General features: G+C 34.4%; 1 protein-coding gene across 1 annotated transcript; it reads right to left on the reverse strand.

The window, feature by feature from the left end:
- Positions 1-5,093: 5,093 nt before the first annotated feature.
- LOC116128164 (SPX domain-containing protein 3-like) lies at positions 5,094-7,299 on the reverse strand. Its single transcript, XM_031413857.1, has 3 exons — positions 6,865-7,299; positions 5,805-5,970; positions 5,094-5,686 (listed from the first exon to the last, which is right to left on the reverse strand). The coding sequence occupies exons 1-3, from the start codon at positions 7,108-7,110 to the stop codon at positions 5,319-5,321; spliced, it is 780 nt and encodes a 259-aa protein (XP_031269717.1). The 5' UTR covers positions 7,111-7,299; the 3' UTR covers positions 5,094-5,318.
- Positions 7,300-15,247: the final 7,948 nt, after the last annotated feature.

The raw sequence follows: 15,247 nt of genomic DNA on the forward strand, positions 1-15,247 counted from the left end.
TTTTGCTGTAGTTTTGTGCTTGATTGACTGCTACTTTTTATCTTCTAAGTGTATTTTAATTTATGACTATCAAGCAAGAGCAAGAAATAGGTTGTTGACTTGTTGTTCTTGTATCAAGAAGACAAAACAATTGAGTTGTAGCAACACTTTTCTTCCATCTCACTGTGTTTTCAGGACCTGCGAACGAGAAGACATTGTGGTGGTCGTGAAGCCAACGGCTGTACTTGTTCGACACAGGGACCTTTCTGCTGCTGTTTGTTTCTGAGGATTCTCTTTCAGAGTCTGTCAACAATAAAGAGCGAGTACGCCTGTGGCATACTCGTCTGGGTCATGCGTCTTTGAAGTGTCTAAATTGTATTTTCCTAAGAAATGTTTTTTCTCTAGTGACTTGGATTCCAGTGTGAAACAAGTTGTCAATTCTCAAAACATTGTAGAACCTTATTTCCATTGAATAATAGTTCAAGTCCTTTTCTCTTATACATTCTTCTGTGTGGGGACCAGCCCAAGTGCTTTCTATCTTTGGATTTAGTTATTCTATTTCCTTTATTGATGACTGCACTAGATAGACCTGAAGAACTCTCAATAAAGAGAAATTAATCTTATGGGGAAAAAAATGATGAAGCCAAAAAAAAAAAAAAAAAAAAAAAAGATTAAAACTTTTAGAATTAAATTTCTTTCGTTGTTTTGATTAATAACATTAGAATGAATTTATGCTATTCGAATTATACGATAACTTCAAATCATGAATATGAGATTAAACAATGATATATAATTAAAATTAAGGTGTTTAGCTGAATTTACATATAGTTTACTGACAGGTTTAATGACTTGTAGATCAAGCATTTTTGTGAAATAAAACTGTTTGATTTTGTTGCTTTTGATAAGCAAAAATTGATGCGTCTTGCTGAACTTTATCCAAAAGATTTTTCTGACTTAGAACTCATAACACTTGATTCTCAATTTGATATTTACATTTTGGATGTAGTTTTAAAGTCAAATTTATGGAATTGAATGAGATTGAAGATCTTACATGAGTGATGGTTGAAACTAATTAAGAAGAATAGAGTGCTTCCATTAGTTTGTCTGTTGATAAAATTAGTATTGATTTTTACCGGTTGCTATTGCTAATATAGAGAGAGCATTTTTAGCAATGATTGTTGTGAAGAATCATTTGCGAAATAGAATGAGTGATTAATGGTTGAATGATATATAGTTTAGTTATGTATATAAAGAATGATGTATTTGATAGTATTGATATTATTGAAGTCATTATACAATATTTTAAAAAACTGAAATCTCGTCGAGGATAATTATAAATATATTAGTTAATAAGAATTTTATTAATATAAATATTTGTGTTTAGTTTTATTTATATTTATGTTAATTGTTAGTTGAACCTTTGACCCCTAAGTTTCATTCCTGGTCCGACTAAGTTGTATAGAAATATATTTGAATATTTGCTTCCTCTTTCAATAATCCACGTTAGATATAATCATTCTATGTCCAAGAATGGAAGAAACTGTCGTCACTCTGTTGGAAACTATTTCAAATGCTTCCTTGTGTACATAAATATGTAATTTATTAGCTACTCTATTTTTCTAATGTCTAAATATTAAATCATATTTAAAGACATTATTTATCATGAAATATGTAATTTGTTTTAATGAATGTATGAGATAAAAGACAAATTAATAGTCAGCTTATTTTGCTAATCTTCAACCTCTATTATCCCCCACCCTCTCTTTATACGTCATTGTGATGATACTATCTAGTAATTAACAAAAATAAAAAAAGTGCAAAGAAAGAAAGAAAAAAAAGGTGAAAATATTCCTATTTAATTCAATATTACTAGTTCTCTCAATGTACACAAGCGATCTTTATTAAAGCCAATCTCTAATCTTTCTCTCTCTGCGAGAACGAAGTTATCTTTCTGTGCTGCAATACCCCTCGTTCCACCACCTGGCTCGTTCCACAAAAGCAGTCCAAAAGTTACAGATTCTTGACGTAAGTGCTGAGGAAACTTCGGTCTTGACCAAGAAAAAAAATAAATCAATCTAGGACATGTTTGTGTTTTATCAGGTTTTGATGTCTTCCCTTGTTGCTCCATTTTTTTTTTGGTCTGCCGCAGCCCTTTGGTTTGTGCAGGAGTTGGCGTTAGGTTGTAATTTTTTCATTCTTTAAATATGTAATTACCGTGTTTACCGAAAAAAGTTATAAAAAAGAACCCAATAAAAAAGAATTTGTTACTTTAAGTGCGACGTAAGATACGATCACACCAGTTCTGTGACTAAAAGGGACTGGATGAGTGTTTATTGGAAGACTACTGAAGGAGTGCAGTCCAATAATCTAACCCCTCGAATTAATCACGTTGGACAAGAAGCTTTGGAACGAATAATAATACACTATATTACCCTCAGTAAAATAAGAGATGGGGACTACCACAAAAATGGTGGAGATTAAAGATGAATTTCGTAAAAGAATAAGACAAAGGCTTACATACAGTCATTCTTAAAAAGAACTTCTATGAATTCATTACATGGGTCCAGTTCGGGCACAAATCATAGGGTCCACTGTGTGGTCCTGAGCCAATTCTGGGCCTATTTAATTACAACTCACTAGTTACTTAATTCACATCTTAAACCAAAATCAAAGAGCTGAATATTAGAATCTAAAAGAAATGGGGTTGGCAGTGGCACAGAGAAAGAATGAGGCTAGGGAAGTTGGAAAATCTGAACGACTGACACGCAGATTCAGAGTTGGTAGATTGATAATAGCTAGAAGGGAGAGTAAGATCAGGAGAGTGAGTATAAAGTCGCGAAGCTGCATGTGTTCTCTTGATCACAACCTGGCAAGGTTTAGCGTCTAATTACTCTCTCATGGGACATTATCATCTTCTTTTTTTAATTTTTCACCTTCTTTAATTCTCAACTTCCTTTCTTTAATTAATTATTGGTCTCACTCTCATTATTCTTATTCACTTCCAGTACTTCTGAACGTTCTTCATTTTCTTTTAATTTTTATTTTATGCCTCCATCCGTGTGTTCAATTTTAACTTCAACAGTTTCCCTGTCGTTTTTAGCATGCCATGAAAGCACTCATTTGTTATGCACGTATTAACCTTGAAAAAGTGGTTTTTATTCCTCTCAACCTGTAACTTACATTTTCTTTCATGCATGCATATGATGCATCTCGTTTCTGTTTTTTATGATTATTATTTTGAGCCCAGCTCGAAAGCTCTGATCATTGACTGATATGTTTTCATTGAATTCATCCTTATGCATGTTTAAGGAGTCATTGTAAATAGTCTTTACCTGAACTTGATGGTGCACGTATTCGGATTTATTGAGGCTTTGCTTGGTGTTTTTTAAAGTCAAAAGGATAAAAATATTTAGCTCCTTCCTCTCGTCCAAAAAGTAATGCTAATATGTAGACTTCACTCTCGAGACTTTCGTCAACCAAAGGTTAATTACAAGTTCTCCCCTCGAAACCAAATAACTTTAACCCACCGGTTCCAAAAACCTGCACTTCTCGATCTCTCCAAAATATTTCCAAATAGTGATGCTCGATCTCACTCAAAATACTGGGAACGTTGCAAATTTCTTCTACTGACTTAGAATCAATGATAAACAAAAAAAGAAAAACCATTCTTGTCTTATATGTCACTGAGTAATTACACATTTTCTCCTTAATGTTTAGAGAAAATGACATGCCGTTTATTATGGGTTCTATAAAAGTTGTTTTGTTTTTTGCTTCTTTTTAGAATGATTTGTTTAATCTGTGACCCTCATAAAATATAAGGTTATATTGTCGTACGGGTCCCATGTGTTTTGAGTGAGGTAGGTAAATTTGATTTTAAAAGTCGAATACGTTTGCCATTGATGAAAACATTGCAAAGCAATGAGTTTGATGACTTCCCTTATGAGATTTAAAAGGGCTAAAGCAAATGAGTCGTGAATATATATATTCAATTCCTTAACAAAAAGCTTAATCACTTTATTTTGCTTTGACAGTTTTCCAGGTGATCAACCATTAATTTCCTCTACCCGGCACCATCTAATATTCTTGTTTTTAATACCATTGCTGATTGGCCTTCTCCAAGTTTATTATCAGGGCAGAAAAAATCCATTTGATGCACACCGTTTAAATATGTGGGCATTTTTAGCATCTACTTGTATTTATTGTGTGGGACTTGCTAGTAACTTGGAATTACAAAATGGTACAAGTTACTCTAAAATCGTTAACAATGTTATTCTCAGCTCAGGTGCTCTTGCTTCTATTTCGCTAGCATCAGTTTTATTCCCACCTTTGATTGAATGGCTTTGCTTCTGCTTATGGATCATTTTGCCGGTTACGCTAGCTAGAGACTTTATCAAACATATTTATGAATGGCTCAAATATGGAACTATCAAAACCATTTCTGTGGCTAGTTTAAGATTCAATAGATTCTGGGGTTCTCTTACATTAACAAAGAAGCAACACTTGCCTATGTAAAACTTGTACTATAATAATTTGAGCGGTTGGAATCATGCTGAAGTCCTGCTTAAATCGTATTTAAAATCTTCTTTGGACAATTGTTGTTTTGTCCGATATTTGTTATAAACAAGCATGTATATGTTTGTGTCATGGCAAACAATTAATATGTAACTATATATGAGAATAACATGTTATATTTTATAATCAATATACGTTGGCTCTGTGTTGCGAAATTTGTAGACTTCTTGTATGCGAGGTGGCATTTTTCAATTGTAAAATTCAACACGTACGCATGAGACAAGTTGTCCTGAAAGTTACATGATGATCATGGCAAAAACGAGTACTGCAGGAAACTTCTTAATAACTTCACGCTCTTTATGTAGGAATTAATTAATAATAAGTGGACACTGAGTTTTCTCCTATCCTTATTCCCATGAATTCAAAGATTAGTTCAGGTGCGTGATTTGTTTGATCAAATCAATATCAATTAATTCAACTAATTTTTTCTCGAAAACTCTTTTTATCATATATTCTCATTATTATGCTGTTCAGCAGTGGGGAATACTGATCAATATATACCATATAAGAATTAAGTGATGATCATCAAGTAGATACTCAGAATTTATATTAATATATTACAGAAATTTGATTAAATAAAAACACCCACCATTCAACATCTACGTTACTCCCTGCGGAATAGGATATATTTCTTGAGTAATTTGCAACTATTACATGTAGTCTAAAAACATATGTAAATCAAGTATATAATGGTTTCGCCTGGCACTTCTAGCTAGTTTATCGGACATCAGATCAGTGATATGTTTGGTATATAATTTTGAATTTTATTAGAGAATGGGTATGGGTGAGTTCAGTTGGAATGACCGAATAATATCAGCGTCTGGCAAGCTTAGAGGAGGCAGAGAGTAATGACTGTAAGTAGAGCTTCCACTTCTCATCTCTTGCATGTTCAGTAATGCTGCAACAGTATTCCTAAATATACCTTCTCCTGTCACTCTGATTGCTTCTCTTCCTTCCTTTTTCCCTTCTTCTTCTTCAACTGGGAACACTGCATCTATCGTGTTTTCACATTCCTTTATGAGTTTCGAAACTAGATCAGTTGTAAAAAAAGGTTGCTTCAACACTTTCTGAATGAATGGCAAGCGTAATAATCCACCTGTTCGCTTTTCATATTTCTTCAAGATCTTAGCCAATCCTACAAATAAATTAATTGCAAGAATCCAGGTTCAATTGGTTTTTTAAAGTGTTAAAATAGACTAATATTTTCACTTGTGAATTGTAAGCGGGGTAAGAGCTGAGTCTGAATATGCTACCTGTGTAATTGATATTGCTGTAATTGACTAAGAGCACCATTTCCCCATGAAAATTCACAATTTCTTTCCTAGTTTTCCCCATCTCCTCTTTATAATCAGTCTCTGAAGGATGAGTTCCGTTAGGCCCCCAAGCATCAATCACACTCTGAATCCTGTGTTGCAATTCCTGGACACGTTTCTTTTTAGTTCATCCTTCTGATTCTTATGACGCGGGTGATTAAACATATTCTTCTCCAGAAAAATATAAAGAACAAGGGTACTTGGAATCAAGAAAATGATCCATTGGCTGGTGAATATAAAAAGTTCTAATTGGCAATTTGATTTCCTTGCTTCATGCCATGGATTAAAAATCTGGGTCTGGGTTTAATTGTAACGGTATATTCTATGCTTATGGACGGACATTGCAATTTAAAAATCGTATGAGTTGCAGAATAATATATAAAGAAATAAACATCTTCTCTTTGTCACAATACAGATCATCACTGTATTTTTCAAAATATATTTCCAACTATTTCGAATTATTCTTGAATTTATTGTATTTTATGAATTAAATAATCATCAAATCACGAATTTATTCTCACACACATAAAATTCTAGAAAATAAACAATATTAAAACCCAACTAACTAAGAACTATTATACCCTACGTGGCTCCTTTTTCACCGTCAAAATCACCAGGAAGATAAAATGCAGTGTCGCACCAAGAACCCACATCTAAGGGGCTCCAACTCACCAAACTTTCCGGCTATGATTTACTAGTATTACAGTTATTGACTTAAATATAATGAATATTGAGAAATTTGCATCAGAATACTACACAAAAAGATTTTAATCCATCATATTAAATCAATCAATATGTTACGTAATTTAACTTAATTTTAATTATATTAATTAATAAATAATTCGAGCAGGTAATGCTGGCCCGTGACAGGCTTTGTCGCTTCCGTTACCCAGACGCAACAATCTTTGATCGGTTTCAAAATTCTTAGGCAACTCTAAAGTCAACCAATTTCAGAGAAGCCAGAAAAAAACAAATATAAAAAAAACGACAAACTCATTACCTTATGCCTGATAATGAAATCCTCTTCTTGCTCCACGAAAAACGCATTCAACTTCTCGATCTCATTGTTTAACAAATACACAAACTCAGCCTCTACCTTCAAATATTCCAGCGATCCATTCAACAATGGCGGAGTCGAAGCTATCAATTTAAGAAGCTTCTTCAAATTCTTGTAAGACAGAAACTTATCGCGCCAATCCGGCAATGATTCTTGAATTTGCTGCTGTAATCGCTTACCAAACTTCATCAATCCAGACTGTTAATTATCACTCAAATCTTGAAAAAAGAAGAAAGAAAGAGTAAGGAAAGAGAAGAGTTAGAAGATGCATTTAATTAGGGGAAGATTAGTAGAATATTAGATAGCATATGCCTGGCGTGACGAAGTGACGGTAAGAAAAAGTATAAAAGAGTCGTCGATGTAAGAGAATTAATGAAGCATATTCGGTTCCTATAGTCATGATTAAGACCATAGAGTATGGAAGCTGACTTATATAGGTACTACCATACCCTTTATTTATTTAAAAAATGTTATGGATTGGCTTAAAATTACATGACTGTGATCTTTCTGCATACAGCACGGCATCTATCGATTGGGTTTTGTGATGTGGGGTGAGTGAATGTTTGTGACAGTAGGGTAGGTTATGTGGGAAATGGAGTTGAGGGAGGATGATTCCAAGGAATCTGCTTAGAATCTTCCAAAGATGTAGAAATACTATAATATAAACATAGCTTTAGAACAGAAAACAAAGATGGGAATATGTGAATCTTGAACTCGAAAATGCTCTCTACCCTGTGATTGTGGGCCACGTAATTCTCAGTTACAAGTTGAGACAGGCTTGATCGAGGCCACTTGTTTGTTTTTGTTTTTGTTTTCTTATTGTTGAGAAATTAGAATATCTTTGGTTGTCCGGATTTTGGGTTCGAAGATTCCATGCGATCTTTGCTTTATACACAAGCTAAAGACGAAATAAAAAAAATAACTAAAAATTGATTAATCCTGATAACGTTACATTGGTGGGTTGTTATGGTGCTTGGACTTCTCCTCCCTTGAGCTAGCTTTTGTCTAGCCAGTCTAAATATTTCTTAAAACATATTCATGATCAGCAAATTCAGGAAGTCCACTTATTCTATCAACTGCAATCGGCTCCAAATCGCTCTGTGATTTCCACAGCCTGAAATTTTCCATCATAATCATGTTCATGCTGAATTCATCAACCAAATCATTCGACTGGAAGTCACAACGATAGCATAGTGAAGTAGATCAAGTTTGACTCAAGATCTGTATTGCATACTTCTGCAATATAGGATAACGATCACCAAAACGCTCCCACCATTTACCTACGTACACATAATTAAAAAAATGATCAAACTGATTAATTAGAAAATGAAACGTATGTAAATTAAAAGTTGCATATATAATTACTTACGAGGATGGAGTTTATTTAACATTTCCACTGCTGTAGCTGTGAACAACTCTCAAACTTTGATGCGGTAGAGTCGCATTTGTTTTAAGAGAGCTTCTCGTTCTTCAGTAGGGACCAACGACATTAAAAGTTCCAAACCCTTCTTTATTTCATCGCCTTCTGTGAAGTTCTGGCTACACATGTAAGCAGGGTTCAGAAAAGCTGCAGCTGCATGCATTGGAGTTATTATACGGTTTCGCCTAAATTTAAACTCTGCGCTTATTTCCTCATCGCCTTCACAATGCTGTTTAAATGCATTTTCGACTTTCTTCATTGCATCATAGAGATATCCCGAAGTTGAGACATTGCAATCTACGAGCTCAAGAACTTGAAAAATTGGCTGTAAAACTTGCATCCACCTTTTCCCATCCCCCCGAATAGCTTCAGCAACAACATTTTCGTCACTAGGTAGCTGCAATGCCTTTATTTCTTTTTCGATTTCCAGAACTGAATGTAGAATATAAAATTCAATGGCAATCCAGGGCAAATCAAAATGATTAAATGGCCAATTTCTTGTGTGATTTCTTCTTGGGATCAAATCAGTATCATGCTTGTGTAAATATTTGAAAATCAATATCGCCGCCTGAGTAGCAAGGACCTAGTGTGTATGTTTCATCTAAAAGACAATAAATTTCAGCACTAGCACATCTAGAAATATAGATCCGAGGGTGTTCATTACGAATCATCTTCTCAACTGAACTGAAGAAGTCATCAACTTTAAAATCAATATGGCGCTCCGCCATCCAATTTTCAAGATCATCAATAACGCACTGAACAACATTCTCAGCCCCCAAAGACTCGATTATACAATATATCCTATTTACGAAATGTTGCAATGTCAAGCGTTCTTCAGAAACAGTGATTTTGTCAACATACACCAACCCAGTAGGGGAACAGGCGAAAAAGTTCATACTCGCAAGTTCGAAATCATTTATTACCTGAGACATCAACAGTGTACAACCTGTTTTCTTGAAAGATCTCTTGACATTTCCAACGTATTCCTCAGTTTCTTCCTCGACATCTTGTATCAACTGAGATTTAAGGGCTAAAATAATTTGGTAATTCATAAGTTGGCCCGAACTCTGCTATGCCCTTCACCAAATCAGCCAGAAATGGCGTTTCGGAAACGTCAAGTGGAAGGTTATTTGAAATGAGAAACTTAGCAAGCAAGATATCCACTGCTGTACTCTTATCCTTGTTACAAACAGCTGGTTGATGCAAAGTCTTAGCTTTCTTGTTCAGAGCTGAAGTTGAAATGGTTTCAGCTTCCCCAACAATATCATTTAAAGATGTAGATGCAGATGTTGAACTCTTAGCTTTCTTATTTGGAGCACCCATTGCTTCAAGTGCTGCAGATTGAACAGCTCCGAGAACTTTTTGACAAATTTCAATTTCAAGGCCTCTCACTCCAGAGAAATGGGATTTTATTTTTGTCTTGTCCATGGCAAAACTCTGTTTACAGAACTTACACAAAAGCTGACCATTTAAGTTTTCAACAAAATCCCGAATTCTATCTTTCTCGTTATCCACAATTGCTTGAAGTGCTGCACATCGAACATCTTCACGCACATTTGAACAAATTTCAATGTCTTGGCCTCTAACTCCAGACAAATGTGATTTAATCCTTGTAATGCCTCCAGTAAATTCATGCTAACAAAACTTACACTTAAAACGACCACGTAAGTCCTCAGCTTATTCCCAAAAAATTTCCCAAAAAATTTCTCTCTATTTGACCATAATTGATTTTTTAACCCAAAAGAGAATGAACGAACAAGATCACTAATAAACAAAAGAGACATAAGACCCAGAGCCATTGCAAAGATTTAAAGACATGAAGTTGAATATTCCCATGGCAAAAGCGATTCCATGGTGAACAGGCAAAAAATAATAATAAGGAAACTTGAGATCAAATCGACCCACGTAAAGCAATCAGGGAACAATAATTAAATCAAAACATCGAGTGTCTGGGAGAAAGTCATCACCTTATCCGAGAACACAAGTGCATGATCCTCACAACAAATATAACATACAGATTATATGAAACGGCTAACGCACAGATAATTGAATTTTCTTATCTATATTACTACATCTAATGGAGTAATAATCAAAGATAAAGAAACAAACATATCATTCATATTTACTTCAATTAAACATAAAGTAAATTATCAAACAATGAAGCTTGCGGAAAGTTGTAAGCAGATCGAATGAAGTGGGAAGGGAACCAAGCCTTCTGATACATTGACTTTCCATATCTCTTTGTATTTGTTTTTCTTGTATATCTTGGTTTAGTTTCTTCTTATTTTATTGATTTAATTTCTTGTTCTGTAATCCCAAAGTCAATAGGATTATTCCATGTAATTTCCTTGTAGTCAGGGATTGCTGTATTATATAAACCAATTTTGGTTGATTAATAAAACATACTGATTAACACAAATTTTATATGGTATCAGAGCAGGCCATCTAGGGCATGCTTCTGAACGAAACAGAGGCAACAACAGGAACAAAATATAACAGTAAAACAAATCAAACAGTAAACAGAGAAAACAAATCAAACAGTAAGTGCGATTTACCCTGGTTCACCTAATGTGGGCTACATCCAGCTGAGTCAATAGTATTGCAATATACCTCACATTTCTCATTTACAATGAATGAATTGCCTTATGATTTGCTATCACACACATAACAAGAGAAAAGTATGCAGTCTTAGCTTTCTTGTTCGGAGCTGAAGTTGAAATGGTTTCAGCTTTCCCAACAATATCATTTAAAGATGTAGATGCAGATGTTGAACTCTTAGCTTTCTTATTTGGAGCACCCATTGCTTCAATTGCTGCAGATTGAACAGCTCCGAGAACTTTTTGACAAATTTCAATTTCAAGGCCTCTCACTCCAGAGAAATGGGATTTTATTTTTGTCTTGTCCCTGGCAAAACTCTGTTTACAGAACTTACACAAAAGCTGACCATTAGAGTCTTCCACACAATCCCAAAATCTTTCTTTCTCTTTAAACATTTATTGGTTTCAATCCCATGTTGAAACGTAAAAAATAAGTAATTAAAAATAATTCCAATTAAAAACGAATTTAAATACTTGTAACAAAGTTAATTCAGAGAGTTGAAGATCAGACGAAAATTAATCTAGGTCTACTTAAAGGTAAGAAAACGACACAGATCCTACACTTCAAATTAAGCTTTACCACCTCATTCAACTCCTATGGCTTAAAAATCAAAATCATTCTGGTTTAATGACATCTTACAAATTATAACACCAATATAAACCATAAATTTCCAACCCTTCTGAACACTGAACAAATCCTCACCATCATTTGACTGTGATAGAGAAAAAAATCCAATCATTCATCGGAATCGATCACTAATAAATCATCATAATCTACATCCTCTGGCTAGTCCAGAGACTAGAATTTTCCTTCAAGATGATGGGCATATTGAGGAAGTGCGGTATTTATGTGAAAGTCAATCGGCTCCAAATTTTGTGATGCAAGCAGCCTAAATTTTTCCATCAATAACAGGTTCATCCTTAATTCATCACACGAACCATTCGCTTGAAGTTACAATTTTGACGTAGTGAAGTTGTGCAAGTTTGGCTCAGAATCCGCATAGCATACTTCTGTAATATAGAATAATGACCACCAAAATACTCCCACCATTTCCCTACACATTGCACAAATAATAAATATGCTATGAAGAAATCATTTGATATAATGGAATGATACTAAGTTGAAGTTACAAGACTTACAAGTGTGAAGAATATCTAGCCATTTAATTGTTGTATCTGTGAAAAGGTCTGACACTTTCATGTGGTAAAGCCGCACTTGTTTTAAGAAAGTTTCCTGTTCTTCATATGGGATCAACAACATTAAGAAGTCCAAACCCTTTTGTAGTTCGGTATCTTCACTACGGTTTGCTTTATACATGTAAGCAGGATTCAAAAAAGCCGCAGCTAAATGTATAGGATCGATTATACGAGTTTGCCAACTTTTAAACAGCAAGATTATCATCTCACAATGGACTTGATCATTACCATGACGGTGCTGTTTAATTGTATCTTCTGCCCTCTTCATTGCTTCATACAAATATCCTATTGTTGATGCATTGCTATCCATGAAATCAAGACCTTGAAATAGTGGCTGCAAAATTTGCACTACCTTTTTTCCTCTTCTCCAAAATTCTGTAGAATGAATAGGGCACAACCTCAGTGACATCTTTTTCACCATTAGGCCCCCAACATTCACACGATGCAGATGCAATAGGGAGCTGCAAGGCCTGTAATTCCTTTTCAACTTCCAAAATAGAAATAAGCATGAAAAGTTCAATGGCAAACTTAGTTAGACCCGTAATATTATATTCTTCCTTTCTTGTATACTCCTGTCTTTGAAGCAGACATTAAGTGTTGTTTTGTTTGAGAAAACAAATTTAGGTAGCATTTTATCCACTTCACTGTTATCCTTGCTACATGCCCCTACAAAATCAGGTTGACGCACCTTCTTATCTTTCTTGTTCAGAACTGAAGTTGAAATGATTTCAGCTTCCCACATCTAAAACTACTTGCTTTCTTCTTAGGAACACCAATTGCTTGATGTGCTGCAGCTCGAACATCTTCAGGTACTTTCGGGCAAATTTTAATTTCACGTCCACAAACTTGAGCTAGATGTGATTTAATTCTAGCAATGCCTCCAGAAAAAGTGCATCCACAAAACTTACACAGGAATCGATCATTCAAGTCCTCAACATATTCCCAAAATTTATCTTTCTCTCTACCCATAATTGCTTTCTAATCTATGTGGAATAGAAAAAACAAAATTACTAACATACACACAAATTAACTTAATGAATTCCAAATCAAACAAAAACTAATTCGGTCAAATTCAAAAATATAATATAAGTCATTAGACATATCTGACATTGTAATAGCTTTAAAAATATGGTATTAGAGATTTAATCTTCTTCTCGGGGCAAGGTTACAAGCAGGAAACAGAGAATCTATGCATGAAGAATGAAAAGAAAAATTGAAATCAAACAAACCCACATAAAAACATCTTTAAACATTGTCTCAGATAAATCCCATCGGGAGTTTCTGGGAGATAATTCATCCTCCATCATATCCACCAACACAAGGACATTATCGATTATAATGAACAACAAATTTAACACGCAGATTATTTGAAGTGGCTAAAGCATTAAAAAATAAATAAATAACTAAATGAATGTCCTGGCTATATCTAATGTAGAAATAGTCGATTGAGAATGAGAAACAAGCATTATTTACTTACCGCAAGTATTGAATCGTTGAAGTGAGAAAGCTAGCAAACTGATACTGGTATACATGTGTAGTTTTCTCTAAATTCGGAAGTCAACGAGAGTGCTTAGAAGCATGCTTTTGACTCTGCTTGTGAGAAAAATATCGTTAAATTATGATTTATTTCTTCATTTTTAGTTAGTGTAATGCTGCCTCACAAATTTTTTCTCATAATCTTGTCATACAGTTCGTGATTGATTAGTTATAATTTATTAGATGAGATTCATGTAAAACCTATTACAAACTAACCAATTATAATCTATTACTTCAAGGTTATAAGATAAAGTTTGTGAAAAATGTTACAAATCTATCATTTTCCTTTTTAGTTAATTCAGAAATTTCTATTGAAAATAGTAATCCTGTTTGACAGTGGTGCAAAGTTTTAATTCTCAGATTATCTTTTTTAACTTCAAATGAAAGATGGTTAATTAGTTAAGTCAATATTCTATCCTATTTATTTATGATCTCAATTTAGTAATTCTCATTATTATTAAATTGTAATTATAATATTATATCACGTTATAAGTCTCATGTTATTTTTAACTTTTTTTTTTTTTTTTCTTAGGAGGAGTGTCAGAGACAAATTTAGACTTTAGAGACTTGAGACTACTCCGCATCTTCACGGAAAAATAGTGTCAGAGACAATATGAGATTACCTTTTTTAAGATATTATAATACTGGAGTAATTAACTTGCTCGATCTAGCCGAAGCCTCAACTAATAATCAGTATTTATTGAGTTAACGACACGTTCCCACCAAAAAATAGCTCGTTGACAAATTCATACCCACCCACATTTTAAATACCATTTCAGTACTCAAAATATAATTTTATTAATAATTTTTATTGTCAGGAAGGGCAAAATGGTCAAAAGCCCATAATTAATGCGGGCAGAATGGTCACCAAACAGTGGCTATCGGAGAATAAGAACAGTGCACGTTAGTAGAAGATGGCACACGTTAGCAACGTCAGATCCAGCAGGTTTTTGCCATTTTCCAACCTATCCTGGCGTTCAAAATCACTTCCGACACCACTCAGAGAATCCCCATCACCTCCTCTACAAAGCCCAAGCCTTTATTTGTCGTCGTCACTCACCATTTTCCACCACCACCTCCATTCGCACGGTCGACTCTCCAAGTTGGATTTTCGATCGTTTTCGGTGTCGAAAATCGTCCCTACCACCACCAATTGACTCCTTGAATCTTCCTCTCCAAAGGCTCCAACATTCCCGATCCCATTTGCTCACCAATCGCTGGCAATTGAAGCTTCCTCACCTTAGGGTTTTTTGAGTTTTAATTGGATAAATTAGGTTTGATTCGTATCATTTTTGTGTTTGTTGGGTTGAAATACAATTAAAGAATGTTTGTTTGTTGATTTTCTAGTCGCCAACACTCCCCAATGCCGGCAGCAATTGCCGACAATGGAAAAGGCTGAGAAGAGAAGAAAGAAGAGAGGTTTTTTAGCAAACTACTTTGTTTCCCACCCAAATCAGAGGATAACCTAATATTTTGGTAGTAGAAGGGCGTTTTAAAGGTTTAAGGGTGGGAAAATGTCAATGGGCATTTTTTGGGTGGTAACATGTCGTTAACTCGTATTTATTTAACGCCTCAT

The sequence above is a fragment of the Pistacia vera genome, unplaced genomic scaffold, assembly GCF_008641045.1.
Source record: "Pistacia vera cultivar Batoury unplaced genomic scaffold, PisVer_v2 Contig197, whole genome shotgun sequence".
NCBI lineage: Eukaryota > Viridiplantae > Streptophyta > Magnoliopsida > Sapindales > Anacardiaceae > Pistacia > Pistacia vera.